General features: G+C 47.3%; 1 protein-coding gene across 2 annotated transcripts in view; it reads right to left on the bottom strand.

Moving 5' to 3' along the window:
• Positions 1-20,666, bottom strand: part of CTIF (cap binding complex dependent translation initiation factor) — a 230,860-nt gene that overhangs the window by 85,391 nt on the left and 124,803 nt on the right. Inside the window, exons 7-8 of one of the 2 annotated variants that reach the window (XM_082668483.1) lie at positions 8,681-9,173; positions 5,696-5,995 (exon numbers count right to left, since the gene is read on the bottom strand). In XM_082668483.1, the coding sequence (XP_082524609.1) occupies positions 5,696-5,995; positions 8,681-9,173 (793 nt within the window). The remainder of the gene's footprint in view (positions 1-5,695; positions 5,996-8,680; positions 9,174-20,666) is intronic. The other variant, XM_082668484.1, reaches the window with a different exon arrangement.

Below are 20,666 nucleotides of genomic sequence, written 5' to 3'. Positions count from 1 at the left end.
AGACCAAGGTTCCCTTTTATGAGCTGAGTTAGAGAAACAGCCCAGTCCCTTTGCCCAAGCCAGCAAATGTGGAACAAAGACGGGGACAGAGATGGCAGAAACGGGGTAAAAGTGGGGTGATGGGTCACATAAACCCTGAAGGTGCAGCTTGTATTTTGATTCACTGATGGGGCAGCCAGACCAGGAAATCTTGAGTGCCCCTTGTGGGGCTAAAACCCACAGTTAAAATCACTCCCAGAGACCTCCCAGAGGCCCCATGGAGCCCCTTCACCAAGCAATTGGGTTCCCATGTATCAAAAGCCCGAAACACGATGCTTAATGGGTGACCCAGCTAAAAACTCTGGAGAGTTTATCCATTTTCTCGTTCCAGGTCAGGTTGTCTTCTAGAAGGTGCTGGCAGACAGCAATTTATTCTGAAACCTGGTCACATGCCAGATTCTGAATTGCGTTGTCTTTTCACAACAGCCTTGCTGTGTTTACGACTTGGTGAGGTGAGGGTTTTTTTGTTTTTTCTTTTCATCAAAAAAAGGTATTGCCTCCTTCTGTTAGATGTGTTGTTGACAACGGTTGCTAGGGAGAGCGGGGTTCAGTTACAGACACACTGATGCCTGCTCTAATAATACTTTGCTCTGCATAGCTCAGATGCAGACACCTCTTGGCTAAACAGGGCACACACATTTCAACAGAGGAGGGCTTGAACTTATACTACCCAAGCATATTTCAGCAAAGGAGCATTCCCCGAGCCGGAGTGGAAGGCCCAGGGTGGTGACGGGGCAGTGCTGGGTGGAGGGGGCTCAGGCCTCCAATTCCTGTCATTCCAAAGGTCCCATAAAAAGAGGCACGCTCATTCTTCACCTCGCTGTGAAACCGGAGGCCCCCTCCCCTCATCGTACCACAATTCCTTGGTGAGGATCAAGCCAGAGTTTTGGTGACCTCTGTAACCCAGGGGCCACGGGCAGCCCACATTCTCCTGGAAGTCAGGACCCATCAGCGCTCATAGCCGCGTGAGTGCGGGACCCTGCAATCGTGCAGCTGGGAGCCGGGTGGAAAGAGGTGGGGTGAGGCAGGTCGGGCAGGGAAACAAATCACCTCCTCAGCTTTACTGGTGGCCTAGCCTGGCAACGCGGATTGAGAGCGAGGCCCTCTTCCTGAACCGTGATAGGCGCTTCGACAAATGTCTGAGCCCAAGAAAAAGGAAAAGGACCTGGGGAACGGAGCTGAGAGCAGAGAGAAATGGGGCGGGCGGGAGAGGAGAGGCAGCCTCCACCTGGCTGACGCGGTTAGGGCGGAGGCTTCCCGGGAGGAATCTCAGGACAGCGAGGTATGTGAGAAAGGTCCCCTGAGATGGTCCAGCCCAGCTTCTCACTGCACAGAGGGGAAACCGAGGCCGGGCAAGGTGACGGGATTGTCTCGGGGGCTGACGTCTCCTGCTTTGGTGTTCTCCCACCAGCTCAGGCTCTGAATCCTTCACATCACTCAACAAAGAGTCCAGTACCTGGTACACATCTCTTGACTGATCCACAGGCAGGGCTGTTCATAAGTGACAAGGGTGGCACAGTCAGGGCATCTCTGGAGTAACTTTCTAACAGTGGTGTTCAATCTGCGACACCACAGAATCTGCCAGAAAGGTCTTTAAAAAAGGATGCCCAGGCCCATCCCTGGAGAATCTAATTCAGTTGGTCTAGGGGGGAGCCCCTGCACCGGTATGTTTTATTGGGTTGGCCCAAAAGTTCGTTCAGTCTTAAATAAAAATAAGAGACACATTTTTCATTTTCACCAAGAACTTTATTGAACAACAGATTCACTAACCGAACGAACTTTCTGGCCAGCCCAATAAAAGCACCTCCCCATGAGATTCTGACGGACAGCGAGGCCGAGAACCAATGCCCTAAAGAAAACCTGGTGACCGGAACTCAATATTCCCAGGCTGGATCCCCCCTTCTGACATCACATCAGTAAAAGACTGTGCCTCAGTCGGCCTGTCTATGAACTTGACCCACCGCCTACAAACCATCAGCCATCCGACGTCTTAGTGCTCAAAGTGTGGTCCCTGGGCCAGCAGCATGGACATCACCTGGGAGCTTGTTAGAAATGTAGCACCTCAGGTTCTACCCAGACCTCTTGAATCAGAACCTCTATTTAAATAAAATCCCATGTGATTGAAACACACATTCAAGTTTGAGAAGCACTGATCTAATGAAGACCGCACGCTTGGCACATAACAGACATCCGAGAAATATCTGTTTAATAAGTAGAATTTTACTTACAAGAACATTACTAAGAAAATGACCACATCTAAGGCAAAAAGACTCAGTTTAGATGTAAAAACTGAAGATGATTTTTGAGCTGTGGATTGGTGACTGGGGTCCCCTGGGACCCCAAGGTCTCTGGCATTGTCCGTGCTCATGAGGGTAGTGCTTTTGGACGTCTTGAGATAACAGCGCTGAGTCTGCCTGGGAAGGGTGAAAGGTCTTTTGACTTTCCCCTGGGCCCACTTGCCTCTCCATGGGGGCGGCATCCCAGCTTGGCAGGCAGCGCCACACTGTGCCAAAGAGTGTCCACTACATCAGAGCCTGCCCCTCTCCTGCCGTGCTGCCAGCTCCCACTGCCGAAGCCCAGGCAGTGAAAGCGGTCGGCCAAGGAGGGCAACGTCCAAAGACAGCTGCTGGGAGCCGTGTTCATAGGGCACTTCACACCCTGTCTGCTTTGCAGCCAGAATCACTAAGCCGGGTCTCAGAACTGGTACGTGGAGGCAGAGGCGAAACTTGGCCACGTGAGGGGCATCTCAGAGGCCGCCGAACTGAACCAGGGGCTGGCTGGGGATCCAGAGGCAGTGGGCCTTGAGTGCATGCAGCTGAGCGTGAACCTCACCGGGAGAAAGCAGGGGGAAGGCGCTGGGGGCCAGGCCCAGGACTGCTGGCCAGGGAAGATATACAAATCAGGTTGGCCAGAAGATGAGAGCAGGTGAAAAACGACACCCCTGTGGGTCACAAGGAAAGTGGGGTTTGATGAGCTCTGCCCACTGCTCTCTTTTCTTGAGCCTTGTGGGTCTGGGGTGGTGAGTGGCCATGTATTATGCTGCCTAGAAAGCCTTCTCCAACCCGCCACCTCCTCAGCTGCAGAGGGGGTCCTGACACACACGCGGTGCTGGCTTCCTCCAGGCCTTGTGACCGGGGGTCTGCTAGGAGCTTAGGGGCAGCCTCACGCCAGCACGTTCAGCCCACCTTCCACGGGAGCCAAAGGGCTCTGAACAGTGACCCAGGAGGCCTGAGTGTCCAGCTCCAGCCCTCTCCCTCTTACACTTAAGCTGGGGCTGCAGGAGATGAAGGGGGTGGTAGGGTCTAGGGGACATTTCGATTTCTAAATATCTGACCCACAAAGGCTGCACCCAGGCAAATGGCAGATTGGGAGTGAGGGTTCCCCTCTGCTCCAGAGACAAGTGACGCTAGCAGGACTGGGTCTCTTGGGCTGGCCCCCAAAGCCTGTCACACATGACAGACCTATCACTGAGCCCCGATATGGGGTAAGCAAGTTCCTGAGGATGACAGGGACCCAGGACTGTTTCATGTCACTAACAGGGCCAGGAGAGACAGAGAAAGGAAGCAGCTCACGTGGGGCCACTCACGCCCTCCCTGAGACCCCCGACTCATCTTTAGCAGCGCAAAATCATCAGGTCCACTGACCAGTGTGGAGCAGCCAGTCACTTTCCCAGCAGGAGCTGCAGAGGCCAAGCTCCGGGTGACGATGGCTGAATCAGGCCGAGAAGCCCTGTTTCCTGCCTTTCGGTTTGGTGCTCTTTCCCTGCGCCAGTGTTTGCCAAACTGTGTCTCCCAGCACACTGATTCCACAAGAAGTCATTAGCTGGGAATGCAAAGGGGACTTCACTGAGTTGGGTGCAGCCAAACAGGTTCCCTTCCTGCTGGCCTAAGCCAGTCCACTCCGTGGCTGACGGAGAGGCGGGTGTAGGGGCCACGAAGCTCCGTTCGTGGCTGAGCATTTCCCAGGACTGATGCTCTGCTGGACACTGTGGGCAAGGCTGCTCTAACCACGGGTCATTGGAAGAGAAGCCTGACCGGGGCAGGACCCTGGGTGGCCCCTGCTGCCAGCTGCCCTTCCCTCCTGGGTGCGTCTCGTCTCACGCCCTGTGTGTCTGTCCACCACTGGCTCTGGCTGGGTTACGTGGAGCTGGCAACTGTTGTCTAGAAGTCTTGCCCTATCCAGGCCCTTCTCTTGATAAAGCCAAGGCCAAAGGCCAATCTGTCCCTGACTCCCCCGTGCCTGGCTGTACGTGGCAGACAGGCTGCTTCCCACTGTCACCCTCCACACTCTCCCAGGACATTCCGGCGAGCAAGGAACATGCCCGATGTGCAAATCCCTCAGGTAATGAGGGAATTCATCACCGGGGAGCGTGGGCAATCCAGGAATGGGAACCCGATCGGTGCCTGGAGCTGGACAGAAGCAGCCCAGGCTGGCCAGCGAGGCTCGGGTTGCACTGAGCAGTCTCCCTGGGAAGAGGAGAGGACGGCGGGGATGGAGCCCATGGGCAGCCTTCGGAGGGGGCTCCTCCCACCCTGTTCTCAGGGAAGAGAGGGAAGACTGCGAACCAGGGGGCTAAGACCAGGGTGACCATATGTCCTGGTTAACGCCTGGGGTCTCGGCCTGACTATGACTAGAGCCCCCAGTCTCAAAAGTGTCATGGTTTGGATGACCTATTATATGGTCACCCTCGTTAAGACAGACCTGCAGGTGGTTTCTTCCAGCTCTGTAATCCTACTTTCAGAACTTCTAAGCTATTGCTTTACCCTACCTGGACTGAAACTCATTTCATATCTCAACTAGCCTAAGATACAAAGCATGATTACAGATGATTTTCCACAGTCAAGTCTCCCAGGAATAGTCCCTGGGCCTGGCATGGCCACCATGCTGATGCCACCGGTTTTGGGACCAGTTCACTTGCTATCACCCATGATGAAAGAGCAGGTATACGCCTTCAGCTCTCCACCTATGAGATCAAACAGTGCTGGGCTCAGCCTAAGTACCCATGCCCATGCCCATTACACACCCCAGTAAAATCATCGCTGGATGCCGGCACCCACGAGGAAGGAATAAAGAGGGGCGGGATTCAGTTCTCTGGGGTGGAGGGATTTAGTGGGATAGCACCAAGGAACAAGACGGTCTTTGATCTCCACGCTTCCCCTCGGCCCTAAAAGTGTTTTCAAGAAGCCCAGGCGCGTCGGCAGACAGATCAAAGCTTCCCTCCTCAAGGCCCTTATGCCTTTTTCTCAGACCCATCTCAGCACCAACTACAACCAGTGCACCACCTGCAGGGTCTGGAGGGTGGTCCCGGGGAAGAGAAAGAGGAGGAAAAGAGAAGTCCACAGTAAGTGTATGTCTGCTGGGACGTGGAGAGGTCACAGCAGAGCCTATTAAGACAACAGCCAGCCCTCCCATCATGGAAATAGAAAGAGGGAAAGGCTGGTTAAACATGAAGCACCTATAAAATTATATTGGTCCATCGTAACCATGGACCACACGCAAATCCGGTCACTCATCCCTTGCCCCTTGAGTGCCTTTTTATTTTCTGTAATTAATCGGGCAAGGGTGGAACTTGGGAAAAGTCAGAATCTGCAGCCTTCTCTCTAGTAATAACCCACCGGCGGGTGGGGTGGGAGGTGCAGCTGTCGGCGTCCATTACCTGAAGCATGTTGAGAAGCAGGCTCCGGAACTTGGTCCCCTCCACCATGAAGAGCGCCATCTTGTCGCAGAGCTTGGCGGCCGTGAAAGCAAAGCTGCGGTCGGACACGGCCTTCTGGTAGATGGTGCGGACGATCTCCCCCAGCATCTCCTCGGAGTTGGTCGAGTTCTGGGCCTCCTCCATGAAGGTGGTGAGCTTGGCATCCACGTCGCTGCTGTTGTTTCTCATGCTGTTCAGGATCTCAATCAACTTGTCCATCTTGTTCTGCTGAGGGTTGGTGGTCTCCACGGCCACTTCATCCTGGGCGTGCGGGAGACAAACCGAGTCGCGCCTGAGTGGAGCCCAGCTTTCTGCGGAGGGGTGGCCAGTGGAGGGAGGGTGCCACCCTCAGAAAGGACCCGCCCCACCTTCTAGAACCTGAGGTCTGATCCCTCCGGGAATGCCAACCTTCACCATGGACCCTGGGGCCCCAGGTTCTCTGCTGACCCTTTTCTTGGCCCCTGTGACACCCTGGTGTCCTTCTTGTGAGCTACAGCTCTTACCCAGGATTCTCATATACACTGGCTTTGCCTCATACACATTAAATATCTCAATCTAGAAATGGTTTAATGGGGCTTATAAAAGATGAAATAAAATAACAGATAAGGAATTGGGCCAAGAGAAAACGAGGGTAGGAACACTAGGTCAGGAAGGAGGCAGCATCCAAAATGCCTGCTCTGCTGGTTAAAGGTGCCCATGGCGTGGCTACCTTGTCCTCCAGACCTCGGCTCCTTCAGCCCGAGGACCATCGTGTTCTCTGGGTGTGGGGATCCCTGTGACACGGCCTTGGCATTGTGTCCCATGGAGACTGTGCTGGCTTTTTACAACAAGCACTGCACACCGAGGAATCCTTCAACGTGCCACGAAAACAACTCGAGGAGGGAAACTTCAGATAAAACACCCTGCACCCTTGAGTGGTTTCACTACAACTGGGACCAGACCTGCGCTGGGGGAGGAAGCAAATGGCATTTGATGTCTCAGAAGGATAGACTGGCGGCCAGGAAAATGGCTGACTTAACTGCTGGGATGTGAGACCAGGGTTAAAGGGCAGGCTCGGGGACATAAAGGGAAGCCCCATGTTGGCCCTTCCACCATCAACAGAAGAATCCAGGGCTGGGAGGCTCAGACCCAGGTCCTAGAACCTGCTCTCTATCTCTAGCTGGATGGCTCTGGGAAGTGGTTTCACTCTCTGGGCCTCATTTTCCTCCCTGGTAACATGAGGAGGTTAGGTTAGATGGTCTATAGCTTCCCCTTAGCCCTGCTATTGCTTAAGCACATTCCTCCTGGTCCAGGAGTCCAGGAGGCCTCACCTGAGGGCAGTTCTTGAAGCTGAAATACAGGCACTATCGATCTACCTTACCTGTTCTATCTCCCCCTTCCTTCCCCACCCCAACCCTGTGGGCCCCAAGGCAGGAATAGTGCTCGGTATGTATAGAATAACCCCTCGAGGGTCTTCACACAGCTTATGGCGTTCGATCTGCAGTCTGTCTGCAACGTGGATAGTATTATACCCATTTTACAGATGGGTAAACTGGGCAGGGGGTGTGCCCAGAGAGGTTAGGTGACTTGCCCAAGGCCACCTAACCAGTCAAAGGCAGAGTGAAGACTGAGCTGGTTTGCTGGACTCTAAAACCCATGTTGTTTCCTCTCTGTGGCACTGCGGTTACATTCAGTAGAGCTGGAGAGAATTAACAATCCTCTCTCCCTGGCTGGACTGCAGCAATCTGTTCCAGAAGCTCTTCAGGCAAAGACCACACACTGGCCATCACTTGGGAAGCTCTCCCAGGCTCTTATCTTTGGGACGTAAGGGAATGAGTGAGGCTTTCCTCCAGGACCTCACAGCTGCCCGTCCCACAGGGAGCAGTGGGTGGGGGCCCGGGGCTGTAAGGATGCCAGCAGCAGCATGTCACCTTCGAGAACTGATCAGGGAAAAGGTCTGACCTGCCTTGTCCTGCCTGAGTGTGGACCTGGCCTCGGAGGTGAAAGGTGGAGGAGAGAAGGCCGTAGAGAGATGCCAGGGAGAAGCCCGGAACTTCGAGCTCTGCAGAAGCCCCAAATGGAGGACTCCGTGGAGGAAAGCTGGGGGCAAGTTGGCCTTTCTTGGGAACAGCTCCTTTCCAAGGTGACCTTACCTGCACCCCTGGCTGAGGACGGGGAGCTAGGGTGCTCAGAGTGGACTTAACGATGCCAGGGACAGAGCTCCAGCCCTTCTCTGGAGGCTTGGGGCATCTCTTCCTGAATTTGTGAACTAGGCTTTAGAGACCAGGGCCAGCAGTAGGGTGAGGAATGTGAGGCTCCTGGGGAGCAAAATTTAAGGAGGCCCTCCTTCTCAGGGCTGTGCCAGTGCAGGATGGGCATCTGCGTGATGCTGAGAGTGAGTGCCTCCTTAAATTTTGTCCCTTAGATCCCTCCCTACTGCTGATTGGTGAAGGGGGGGAGTGGCAAGGCTGAGGCCAGTCTGCTGCACTCTGCCCAACTCACCTTTGCTCTCCCCTGGCAGGGAGCGCAGCCTGGTACTCGCCTTTGGGAGAAGCATTCTTACGTTATAGGCTCTGTGTTTTCCCTAGATGCCCTTTAGCACTAACAGGGCAGTATCTGCCACCAGATAATGCTGGAGGGAAGAACCAGGCCTTCTCTGCCCACCTCCCATCACCTGGAGGCACATGCCTCTTCCTCCCCTCCCTTCTCAGGCTGGGGGCTGGTACCGAGTGTTCACCCGGGACTCTTGGAGGTTGGAATGTGCTGGAGGGGGTTCACATGCAGAGCTGGCCATGGGCCTGCCGTCTGGTGGCCGGGGGTCCCTCAGGCAGCGTTGACCAGGTGTGCTGGGGCCACATGAGCCTCCCTCCACGAGGCTCCCCAGGTCCGCAACCCCGAGCCCACCTACCAAGATGCCTACCTCGCGCTGTCCTCCCTGATGCAAGAGAACAAGGAAAATTCAATTACCGGTACCTTTTCTTTCAGCCTTCGCCGCAGCCTGTCTTTGGAAGACTGGAGCAGGGTAACTTTGGGCCGCTCCCCACTGCGCTCGGGAATAATACTGTCTTTACGCTTTGTCTCAGCCTCTGGACCGCCTGGCTGCAGCAGGGGCAGCCTCTCGGAAGCCACCGGGGCCAGGGCATCAGGGCTGCAGGGAGGCTCGAGGCCGCTGTGCCCAGCATCCCCCAGGGCGTCCTCGAGTTTGGGGCTCTCCATGGTCACGGTCTCTTTGGCACTGCGGTGGGCGCCTGCCTCCCCCTTGTCGCCTGGTGGATGCTTCATGTTGCTGTGATGCCAGCGCCGGTTCTGGCTGTAGCCGTGATGGGTGGACCTCCCTGAGGGGTGGGGCACTGAGCCCCCCTGGTAGGATTTCTGGTGGTCCCTGTTGTGTTTGGCACTGCCCGGTGGGTGGTCACCGTGCTGTTGAGGCTTGTTCCCTCCTGGGGGTCTCTGCTGCCGCCTGCAAACCAAAGGGGAAAGACAAAGAGGGTCACTGGGGCCGCTGGCCAGGGTCCCTGTGTCCAAACATTAGAAGGAATTCATTTATTCATTTTTTCAATACCCTTAACTGAAGGCCTCCTGTGCACCAGGCTTTGTGATGGGGCTTGGGGATACTAGCAGAGAATATGACACACAGGTCCCTGTGATTATATAGGATTTAAGTCAACCCTTGACTTAAAATAAATATTTTATTCCCTTATTAGAATATGCGTTAGTACACGTGTAGGGAACAAAATTAAAATGACAGAGTATACAGTGAATCCTCCTGACTGTCCCCAGACACCCAGTATGTTTTCTTGAAGCAGCCATTATCATTTTGTGAACATATTCTATGCATGTTTCAGGAAAGATATATACACAGACCTGCATCTGATAACAACTATCCTGTTAATGACTTTTTAACCATCATGACTCATGAAGAGTTATACCATTTGTTACACAGCCTTTCTTTGGGTACACTGACATTTCTGCCCCCAAACCCACTAACAAAATATGCTATAAGAAATTGTTACAGGCAGAATCGTGTTTCTCTCAAATTCATATGTTGAAGCCTCAACCCCTAGGACCTCAGCATGTGACTGCATTTGGAGATAGGACTTTTGAAGAGATGATTAAGTTAAAATGAGGCTGTTAGGGTGGGATAGCAGTCAAATCAATCTAATTTGACTGGTATCCTTATTATTATTTTCGGCCATGCTGCATGCCTTGCGGGAACCAGGGATGGAACCGGGGCCCTGGCAGTGAAAGCACTGAGTCCTGACCACTGGACTGGCAGGGAATTCCCATGACTGGTATCCTTATAATAAGAGGAAATTTGAATGCACAGAGACACCAGGAATGCGGGTACAGAGAAGAAATCCCATGTGAGGACACAGCCAGAAGGTGGTCATCTACAAGCCAAGGAGAGAGGCCTCAGAAGAAACCAAACCCAATACCTTGACCTTGGACTTCCAGCCTCCAGAACTGGGAGAAAGTAAATTTCTGTTGTTTATACCCACCCGGTCTGTGGTATTTTGTTATGGCAGCCCGAGCTGAGCAATACAGAAGTGATATTTAACATGGTGGTTTTAGGCAGACAGGCTCATCGAGTTTTTTTTGACCATTTCAAAGCAGAGATTATCATATGGAACAAATTTGAGGTGTACATCACGGGACAAACCCCAAACGTGCTGATTTGAAGACTAAGGGAGAGCAAGGGGGTGGGGGTATTCTGAGGACCCTTCAGTCCAGCAGCTCAAGGGCTGCTTCCATCACTGAAGCACTCCTGTGTTCCACCTGTTTCACCCTCATGGTGTTTTCCATGCCCTAACCTTATTTGAAGTGCATTTGGAGAACAGGATAACCATGAGCCTCTAAGTTGCCAAGCCAGTGAAGAAGTGGAGAGAAGACGTTACATTCCAGGGGATGAGGCCCCTGTCCCAGTCTGTGATCCATCTCTTTGGCAGGTACAACAGAACTTCGCTGCACTGCATTTCATGAACAAATTACATTTATTTGCTCTAAAATTATTATTACTTATCTAAACTCGATTTCACTGTTCACTTGATAAATTTTTTTTTATTAATTTTTATTGGAGTATGGTTGCCTTACAATGTTGTGTTAGCCTCCACCACACAACAAAAGGAATCAGCCATACACATACAGATATCCCTTCCCTTTTGGACTTCCCTCCCATTTAGGTTACCACAGTGCACTACGTGAGTTCCCTGTGCTATACAGCATGTTCCCATCAGTTGTGCATTTTATACATAGTATCAATAATGTATATGTGTCAATCCTAGTCTCCCAGTTCCTCCCACCCCACCCCTTTCCCCCTTGGTAGCCATACATTTGTCCTCTAAGTCTGTGTCTCTATTTCTGCTTTGCAGCTAAGATCATCTATACCATTTTTCTAGATTCCACATATACACGTTATTATACGATATTTGCTTTTCTCTTTCTGACTTACTTCACTCTGTATGACACTCTCTAAGTCCATCCACATCTCTACAAATGACCCAATTTCATTCCTTTTTATGGCTGAGTAATATTCCATTGTACATATGTACCACATCTTCTTTATCCATTCCTCAGTCGATGGACATTTAGGTTGCTTCCATGTCCTGGCTATCGTAAATAGTGTTGCTACGAACATTGGGGTGCATGTGTTTTTTTGAATTATGGTTTTCTCTGGGTATAGGTCCAGTAGTGGGACCATATGGTAGCTCTATTTTTAGTTTTTTAAGGAACCTCCATACTGTTCTCCATAGTGGCTGTATCAATTTACATTCCCACCAACAGTGTATGAGGGTTCCCTTTTCTCCACAACCTCTCCAGCATTTACTGTTTGTAGGTTTTTTGATGACAGCCATTCTGACCAGTGTGAGGTGATACCTCATTGTAGTTTTGATTTGCATTTCTCTAATAATTAGTGATGTTGAGCATCTTTTCATGTGTTTGTTGGCCATCTGTATGTCTTCTTTGGAGAAATGTCTTTTTAGGTCTTCTGCCCATTTTTTGATTGGGTTGTTTGCTTTTTTGATATTGAGCTGTATGAGCTGCTTGTATACTTTGGAGATTAATCCTTTGTCATTTGCTTCATTTGCAAATATTTTCTCCCATTCTGAGTGTTGTCTTTTCATCTTCTTTAAGGTCTCCTTTGCTGTGCAAAAGCTTTTAAGTTTCATTAGGTCCCATTTGTTTATTTTTGTTTTAATTTTCATTACTCTAGGAGGTGGCTCGAAAAAGATGTTGCTGTGGTTTATGTCAACGAGTGTTCTGCCTATGTTTTCCTCTAAGAGTTTTATAGTGTCTGGTCTTACATTTAGGTCTTTAATCCATTTTGAGTTTATTTTTGTGTATGGTGTTAGGGAGTGTTCTAATTTCATTCTTTTACATGGAGTTGTCCAATTTTCCCAGCACTACTTATTGAAGAGGCTGTCTTTTCTCCATTGTATATCCTTACCTCCTTTGTCATAGATTAGGTGACCATATGTGCGTGGGTTTATCTCTGGGCTTTCTATCCTGTTCCATTGAGCTATATTTCTGTTTTTTGTGCCAGTACCATACTGTCTTGATTACTGTAGCTTTGTAGTATAGTCTGAAGTCAGGGAGCCTGATTCCTCCAGCTCTGTTTTTCTTTCTCAAGATTGCTTTGGCTATCCGGGGTCTTTTGTGTTTCCATACAAATTGTAAAATTTTTTGTTCTAGTTCTGTGAAAAATGCCATTGGTAATTTGATAGGGATTGCATTGAATCTGTAGATTGCTTTGGGTAGTATAGTCATTTTCACAATATTGATTCTTCCAATCCAAGAACATGGTATATCGCTCCATCTATTTATGTCATCTTTGATTTCTTTCATCAGTGTTTTATAGTTTTCTGAGTACAGGTTTTTGCCTCCTTAGGTAGGTTTATTCCTAGGTATTTTATTCTTTTTGTTGCAATGGTGAATGGGATTATTTCCTTAATTTCTCTTTCTGCCCTTTAGTTGTTAGTATATAAGAATGAAAGAGATTTCTGAGTATTAATTTTGTATCCTGCAACTTTACCAAATTCATTGATTAGCTCTAGTAGTTTTCTGGTGGCATCTTTAGGATTTTCCCTGTATAGTATCATGTCATTTGCAAACAGTGACAGTTTTACTTCTTCTTTTCCAATTTATATTCCTTTTATTTCATTTTCTTCTCTGATTGTCGTGGCTAGGACTTCCAAAACTATGTTGAATAGTAGTGGTGAGAGTGGACACCCTTATCTTGTTCCTGATCTTAGAGGAAATGCTTTCAGTTTTTCACCATTGAGAATAATGTTTGCTGTGGGTTTGTCATATATGGCCTTTATTATGTTGAGGTAGGTTCCCTCTATGCCCACTTTCTGGAGAGTTTTTATCATAAATGGTGTTGAATTTTGTCAGAAGCTTTTTCTGCATCTATTGAGATGATCAAATGGTTTTTATTCTTTAATTTATTAATATGGTGTAACACATTAATTTGCATATATTGAAGAATCCTTGCATCCCTGGAATAAATCCCACTTGATCATGTTATATGATCCTTTTAATGTGTTGTTGGATCCTGTTTGCTAGTATTTTGTTGAGGATTTTTACATCTATGTTCATCAGTGATTCTGGCCTGTAATTTTCTTTTTTTGTGATATCTTTGTCTGGTTTTGCTATCAGGGTGATGGTAGGCTTGTAGAATGAGTTTGTGAGTGTTCCACCCTCTGCAATTTTTTGGAAGAGTTTGAGAAGGATTGGTGTTAGCTCTTCTCTAAATGTTTGATAGAATTCACCTGTGAAGGCATCTTGTTCTGGACTTTTGTTTGTTGGAAGATTTTAAATCACAATTTCAATTTCAGTGCCTGCGATTGGTCTATTCATATTTTCTATTTCTTCTTGGTTCAGTCTTGGAAGGTTGTGCTTTTCTAAGAATTTGTCCATTTCATCCAGGTTGTCCATTTTATTGGCATATAGTTGCTTGTAGTACTCTCTTATGATCCTTTGTATTTCTATGCTGTCAGTCGTAACTTCTCCTGTTTCATTTCTAATTTTACTGATTTGATCCTTTCCCTTTTTTTCTTGATGAGTCTGGCTAAAGGTTTATCAGTTTTGTTTATCTTCTCAAAGAACCAGCTTTTAGTGTTATTGATCTTTGCCATTGCTTTCTTCATTTCTACTTCATTTATTTCTGCTCTGATCTTAATGATTTCTTTCTTTCTACTAACTTTGAGTTTTGTTTGTTCTTCTTTCTCTAGTTGCTTTAGGTGTAAGGATAGGTTGTTTATTTGAGATTTATCTTGTTTCTTGAGGTAGGATTGTATTACTATAAACTTCCCTCTTAGAACTGCTTTTGCTGCATCCCATAGGTTTTGGGTCATCATGTTTTCGTTGTCATTTGTTTCTAGGTATTTTTTGATTTCCTCTTTAATTTCTTCAGTGATCTCTTGGTTGTTTAGTAGCGTATTGTTTAGCCTCCATGTGTTTGTATTTTTTACAGTTTTTTTCCCTGTAATTGATTTCCAATATCATAGTGTTGTGGTCAGAAAAGATGCCTGATATGATTTCAATTTTCTTAAATTGATTTGTGACCCAAGATGTGATCTGTCCTGGTGAATGTTCTGTGAGCACTTGAGAAGAAAGTGTATTCTGCTACTTTCGGGTGGAATGACCTATAAATATCAATTAAATCTATTTGGTCTATTGTGTCATTTAAAGCTTGTGTTTCCTTATTTATTTTCTGTTTGGATGATCTGTCCATTAGTGTAAGTGGGGTGTTAAAGTCCCCCACTAATATTGTGTTACTGTTGATTTCCCCTTTTATGGCTGTTAGCATTTGCCTTGTGTATTGAGGCGCTCCTATGTTGGGTGCATAGATATTTACAATTGCTATATCTTCTTCTTGGATTGATCCTTTGATCATTATGTAGTGTCCTTCCTTGTCTCTTGTAACATTCTTTATTTTAAAGTCTATCTTGTCTGATATGAGTATTGCTACTCCAGCTTTCTTCTGATTCTCATTTGCATGGAATATCTTTTTCCATCCCCTCACTTTCAGTCTGTATGTGTCCCTAGGTCTGAAGTGGGTCTCTTGTAGACAGCATATGTACAGGTCTTGTTTTTGTATCCATTCAGCTAGTCTGTGTCTTTTTGTTGGAGCATTTAATCCATTTACATTTAAGGTAATTATAGATATGTATGTTCCTATTACCATTTTCTTAATTGTTTTGGGTTTGTTTTTGTAGGTCTTTTTCTTTTCTTGTGTTTTCCACCTAGAGAAGTTCCTTTAGCATTTGTTGTAATGGTGGTTTGGTGGTGCTGAATTCTCTTAGCTTTTGCTTGTCCGTAAAGCTTTTGATTTCTCTCTTGAGTCTGAATGAGATCCTTGCCGGATAGAGTAATCTTGGTTGTAGGTTCTTCCCTTTCATCACTTTAAATCTGCCCTGCCATTCCTTTCTGGCCTGTAAAGTTTCTCTGAAAAATCAGCTGATAACCTTATGGGGATTCCCTTGTAAGTTATTTGTTGCTTTTCCCTTGCTGCTTTTAATACTTTTTCTTTGTATTTAATTTTTGTAAGGTTGATTAATATGTGTGTTGGCATGTTTCTCCTTCAGTTTATCCTGTATGGAACTCTCTGTGCTTCCAGAGAACTCTCTAGAACTTCTCTCTGGGAAGTTTTGACTATAATATCTTCAAATATTTTCTCAGGCCCTTTCCCTTTCTCTTCTTCTTCTGGGACCCCTATAATTCGAATGTTGGTGCGTTTGAGAGGTCTCTGAGACTGTCCTCAATTCTTTTCATTCTTTTTTCTTTCTTTCTTTTTTTTTTTTGCAGTACGTGGGCCTCTCACTGTTGTGGCCTCTCCCGTTGCGGAGCACAGGCTCTGGACGCGCAGGCCCAGCGGCCACGGCTCACAGGCCTAGCTGCTCTGCAGCATGTGGGATCTTCCTGGACTGGGGCATGAACCCGTGCCCCCTGCATCGGCAGGCGGACTCTCAACCACTGCGCCACCAGGGAAGTCCCATTCTTTTTTCTTTATTCTGTTTGTCAGCAGTTATTTCCACCATTCTATCTTCCAGCTCACTTATTCATTCTTCTGCCTCAGTTATTCTGCTGTTGATTCCTTCTTGTGTATTTTTCATTTCAGTCATTGTGTTGTTCATCACTGATTGTTTGTTCTTTAGGTCTTCTAGGTACTTGTTAATCGTTTCTTGTATTTTCTCCATTCTATTTCCTAGATCTTGGATCATCTTTATTATCATTACTCTGAATTCTTTTTCAGATAGCTTGCCTATTTCCTCTCCATTTATTTGGTCTTGTGGGATTTTACCTTGCTCCTTTGTCTGCAGCGTATTTATCTGTCATTTCATTTTGTCTGAACTACTGTATCTATGGACTTCTTTCTGCAGGTTGCAGAGTCGTGGTTCCTCTTCTTTCTGTTGACTGCCCCCTGCTGAGTGAGGTTGGTCCAGGGGCTTGTGCAGGTTTCCTGGTGGGAGGGCCTGGTGCCTGCACTCTGTTGGGTGGAGTTGAGTCTTTTCCCTCTGATGGGCAGGGCTGTGTCAGGTGGTGTGTTTTGGGGTGTCTGTGAGCTTAGTATGACTTTAGGCAGCCTGTCTACTGTGGGTGGGGCTGGGTTCCTGTCTTGCTGGTTGTTTGGTGTGAGGTGTTTAGCACTGAAGCCTGCAGGCAGTTGTGTGGGGCTGGGTCTTGGTGTTGATATGGACACCTTCAGGAATGCAGGTGCTGATTAATATTGCCTGGGCCCAGGAATTCTCTGTTGTTCCGGCATCCTGGACTCTATGTTCCTACCCTGGAGGCCCAGGCCCGACCCCTCTAGGTAGGTCTCTGGACCTGCTGTGGACACCGTGAGGCCAGCTCAGACCCTGATTTGGCCTGATTCCTGTGTGTATTTGTCCACAAAGTCCAGTGCTGCGAAGGCTAGACTGGTCTCAGATGTTGAAACACTCATTGTCTATTCAGGTATTCCACAAATGCAGGGTTTACCCAGCCAATCCTGGGGATTTAATTCACAGCTTGTGCTGCTGCATAGAAAAATTTGCCTCTCTCTTCCTTTGTTGTATCACCCTTCAGGCTCAGTTTTGTTTTGTTTTGTTTTGTTTTGTTTTTTGCGGTACGCAGGCCTCTCACTGTTGTGGCCTCTCCTGTTGCAGAGCACAGGCTCCAGACGCGCAGGCTCAGTGGCCATGGCTCATGGGCCCAGCCACTCCACGGCATGTGGGATCTTCCTGGACCGGGGCACGAACCCGTGTCCCCTGCATTGGCAGGCGGACTCTCAACCACTGCGCCACCAGGGAAGCCCCAGTTTTGGTTTTAACCCCACCTCTGCCTGTGTGCCACCCTCAGGCATCTGATCCTTGCCCAGGTGAGTGGGAGCAAAAGCAGCAGCTGCTTGGAGCCCACTTGGGTACTCCCAGTACCTGCAGTGGTAGGAGCTGGTATATGGGAGCATTGTTGCCCCTGCCCCCTGTGCGTCTCTCAACAATGATGCCTTGCTTTCCAGGCAGACCCCGCTTCATCTAGGGGCATTCCTGGCCATGCGTCCCCTCAGTCCTGTCCCTTCTATTGTATCTGCATGGCCAACTGCGTTTCTCTCCCCAGGTCTGTTCTTCCAACCCCACGCTTCAGCCCTCTGACCCTGCCAAGAGTCCCCTCGGTGGACTCTTGTCCCAGGCAGGGGTGCCCAGAGCTGATTCCCAAGGAGGTTTTGGGGTGGGCGGTGCAGGCAAAGATGACCCTGGCACGAGGGACGGGCGGGCCTGCTCTGGTGGGAGCCCCTCCCAATGCCCACAGAGGCAGAAGAAGCGGATGGGGAAGGGGTTTATAATGGCAGCTCCGCCCCTTGCATGCCATGCTACTATGACGCCTTGCTATGGTGTCTCAGGCTTTTTCCACAGACTTTCCCAGTTGTGGTGCCCCTTGCTCCTGTCCCTTCAGGCTGTTTTCTCACAGCCAAGAGCTGTCCTCTCCCTGGCTCTGCACTCCAAACCCCTCTTTCTAGCACCCAGCTCCCCTTCACAACAGGTGACTCACGATTCAGGCTGGAATGCACGGAGCTGCCGTCTAGATCATGCGTGCGGTTCTTACTTTGTCTTGCCTTCCATAGACCATCTGCAGTGCTCTCCTTTGATCCCCCAAAGTTCCTTTTCTGTCCCAGCTCATTTCCCCTCCATGAGGGAGTCTTTCTTAATGTGGGGACCTCTCCCCACATTCAGCTTCTTGCCAGGGTTGCTGGTCTCTTTTTTGATTCTTTTCTTTTTTTTCTTTCATTTTTGTAGGTGTCCAAAGTCTACCACTACTGTTCAGCAGGAGCTCTATGGGCATTATTCCATTTGTAAATGTGTTTTTGACGCACTTGTGAGGAGCGACAAATTCCGCATCCTTCTGTTCTGCCATCTGGACCGAGGGGCAATAATTCTGTAACTGTGAAAATTTGGGGGTGTCTTGGGTTGGGGTTATATGGATCATTTTCCCATTAAAATTAATGAAAAATTGTTCATTGAAAAGCTTTCCTTTCTACCGATATCAAATGTTGGTGAGGATGTGGAGAACAGGGAACCCTCGTGCACTGTTGGTGGGAATGTAAATTGGAGCAGCCTCTGTGGAAAACGGTATGGAGGTTTCTCAAAAAAACAAAAAAATAGAACTACCACATGACCCAGCAATTTCACTCCTGAGTAAATACCCGAAAAACCCAAAGACACTAATTTGAAAAGATACATGCACCTCAGTGTTCATATCAGCATTATTTACAATTTCCAAGATATGGAAGCAACCTAAGTGTCCATCAACAGATGAATGGATAAAGAAGATGTGGTACACACACACACACACACACACACACACACACACACACAGAGACACAGACACACACAATGGACTACTACTCAGCCATAAAAAAGAATGAAATCTTGCCATTTGCAACAACATAGATGGACTTGGAGGGCATTATGCTAAGTGAAATAAGTCAGAGAAAGATAAATACTGTATGATATTGCTTGTATGTGGAATCTAAAAAGTACAACAAACTAGTGAATAAAAAGAAGCAGACTCACAGATACAGAAAACAAACTAGCGGTTACCAGTGGGGAGGGCAGAGGGGCAATATAGGGGTGGGGGAGTGGGAGGCACAAACTACTGGGCGTAAGATAGGCTCAAGGATGTGCTGTACAACACTGGGAATATATCTGATATTTTGTAATAACTGTAAATGGAAAGTAACCTTTAAACATTGTATAAAAATAAAAAATTAAAAGAAAAGCTTTCCCTAAGTGGCAGGGCTTTCAGGGGGAATTAAAGTTGTTAAGTGAGAGACAGGTGTATAAGCTTCTTTTTCTTTCCACACAAACAGTAACTTACAACCCACTGTATATTAGAAGTAGAAATTAGTATGTTTCTGGAGGGAAATTTGACAATTGGTTACAAAAGCCTCTAAAACATGTAAACCACTGGACCTTGCAATGTGTCCACGTGTGACAACTTATCCAAAGGAAATAATCAAAGCACAGGGATGTAGGAATAAGGATATTCATCTCAGCAGTGTTTAGAACAGCAGTGAAAAACGGACTGTGGAGAAATTAAGAACATGGTGAAAAATTCACTCTGTAGCATGTGTTGTAATACATGCAGCATGGTGCTGTTTTTTAAGGCAAGTATGCATATGCATAGAAAAACTGGAAGGATACACACCAAAATGCTAACAGTCATTATCTCTAGGGGATGGGATGAGGATTTTTCTCTTCTTTTTTGTGTTTTCTAAATGAACATAAATTTATTTTTCTAAACTTTCTATTGTGGGATAATTATAGATTCAAATGCAGTTGTAAGAAAGAATACAGAGAGATCTTTTGTATCCTTTACCCAGTTTCCTTCCATGGTAACATCTTGCAAAACTATAGTTCAAGATCACAACCAAGATTTTGACACTGATACAATCAAGACAGAACATTTCCATCACCACCAGGATCTTCCATGTTGCCCTTTGATAGCCACATTTACTTTCCTCCCACCACCTCCTCCTTAGCCTCTGGCAATAACTAATCCAGTCTCCATTTCTACAATTTTGTCATCTCAAGAATGTTATATACATACAGTATTTAGCCCAGTGGGACTGGCTTTTCTCACTCAGCATAATTCCCTGGAAATCCATCCAGGTGGCTGCATGTATCCATAGTTGTTCCTTTTTCACTGCTGAGTAGTATTCCACGGTGTGGATGTATCAGTGAGTTTACTCATTTACCCACTGAAGGACATGTGGGTTGTTTCCAGTTGCTGGCTATTGTGCAGACAGTTGCTGGAAACATTTGTTTACGGGTTTTTGTGTGGACATAGTTTTCATTTCTCTGGAATAAATGCCTGCAAGCACCATTGCTGGGTCACAGGGTAGTTGCGTATTTAATTTTTAATGAAACTGTCAAACTGTTTTCCAGAGAGGCTGTACCATTTTACATTCCCAGAAGCAATGTATGAGAAGTTTTCAATCATTATTTCTTTGGGTCATTTTTCAGTCACACCCTTTTTTTCCTCTACCTCCCGGATGACACGTCTGTTAGATTTTCAGTTATGGTCCCTCAGGTCTGTGAAGCTCAGTTCATTCTTTTCAGTCTGTTTTCTCGCTGTTGCTCAGACTAGATCATTTATATTGTTCTATCTTCCAGGACACTGGTCTTCCCTTTGTCTCCTCCATTCTGCTGTTGAGTCCATCCATTGAGTTTTTTATATAACTCAAGTTTTCATTTGATTCTTTGTTATATGCTGAGACGTATTTTTTCATTTGTGTCAAGTGTGTTCCAAATTGCTCTTTGAAGCGTTTTTATGCTGATTACTTTAAAATCTTTGTCAGATAATTCTAATATCTCTTGTTATTTTGGTATTGACATGTTTTGTCTTTTTTCATTCAATTGAGATCTTTCAAGGTTTTGGTGTGACAGAATATTTTCAGTTGAAAGCTGGACATCTT

Source organism: Grampus griseus (genome assembly GCF_964374135.1).
Source record: "Grampus griseus genome assembly, chromosome: 12".
Lineage (NCBI taxonomy): Eukaryota > Metazoa > Chordata > Mammalia > Artiodactyla > Delphinidae > Grampus > Grampus griseus.
This window is presented reverse-complemented; position numbering and strand designations above follow the sequence as displayed.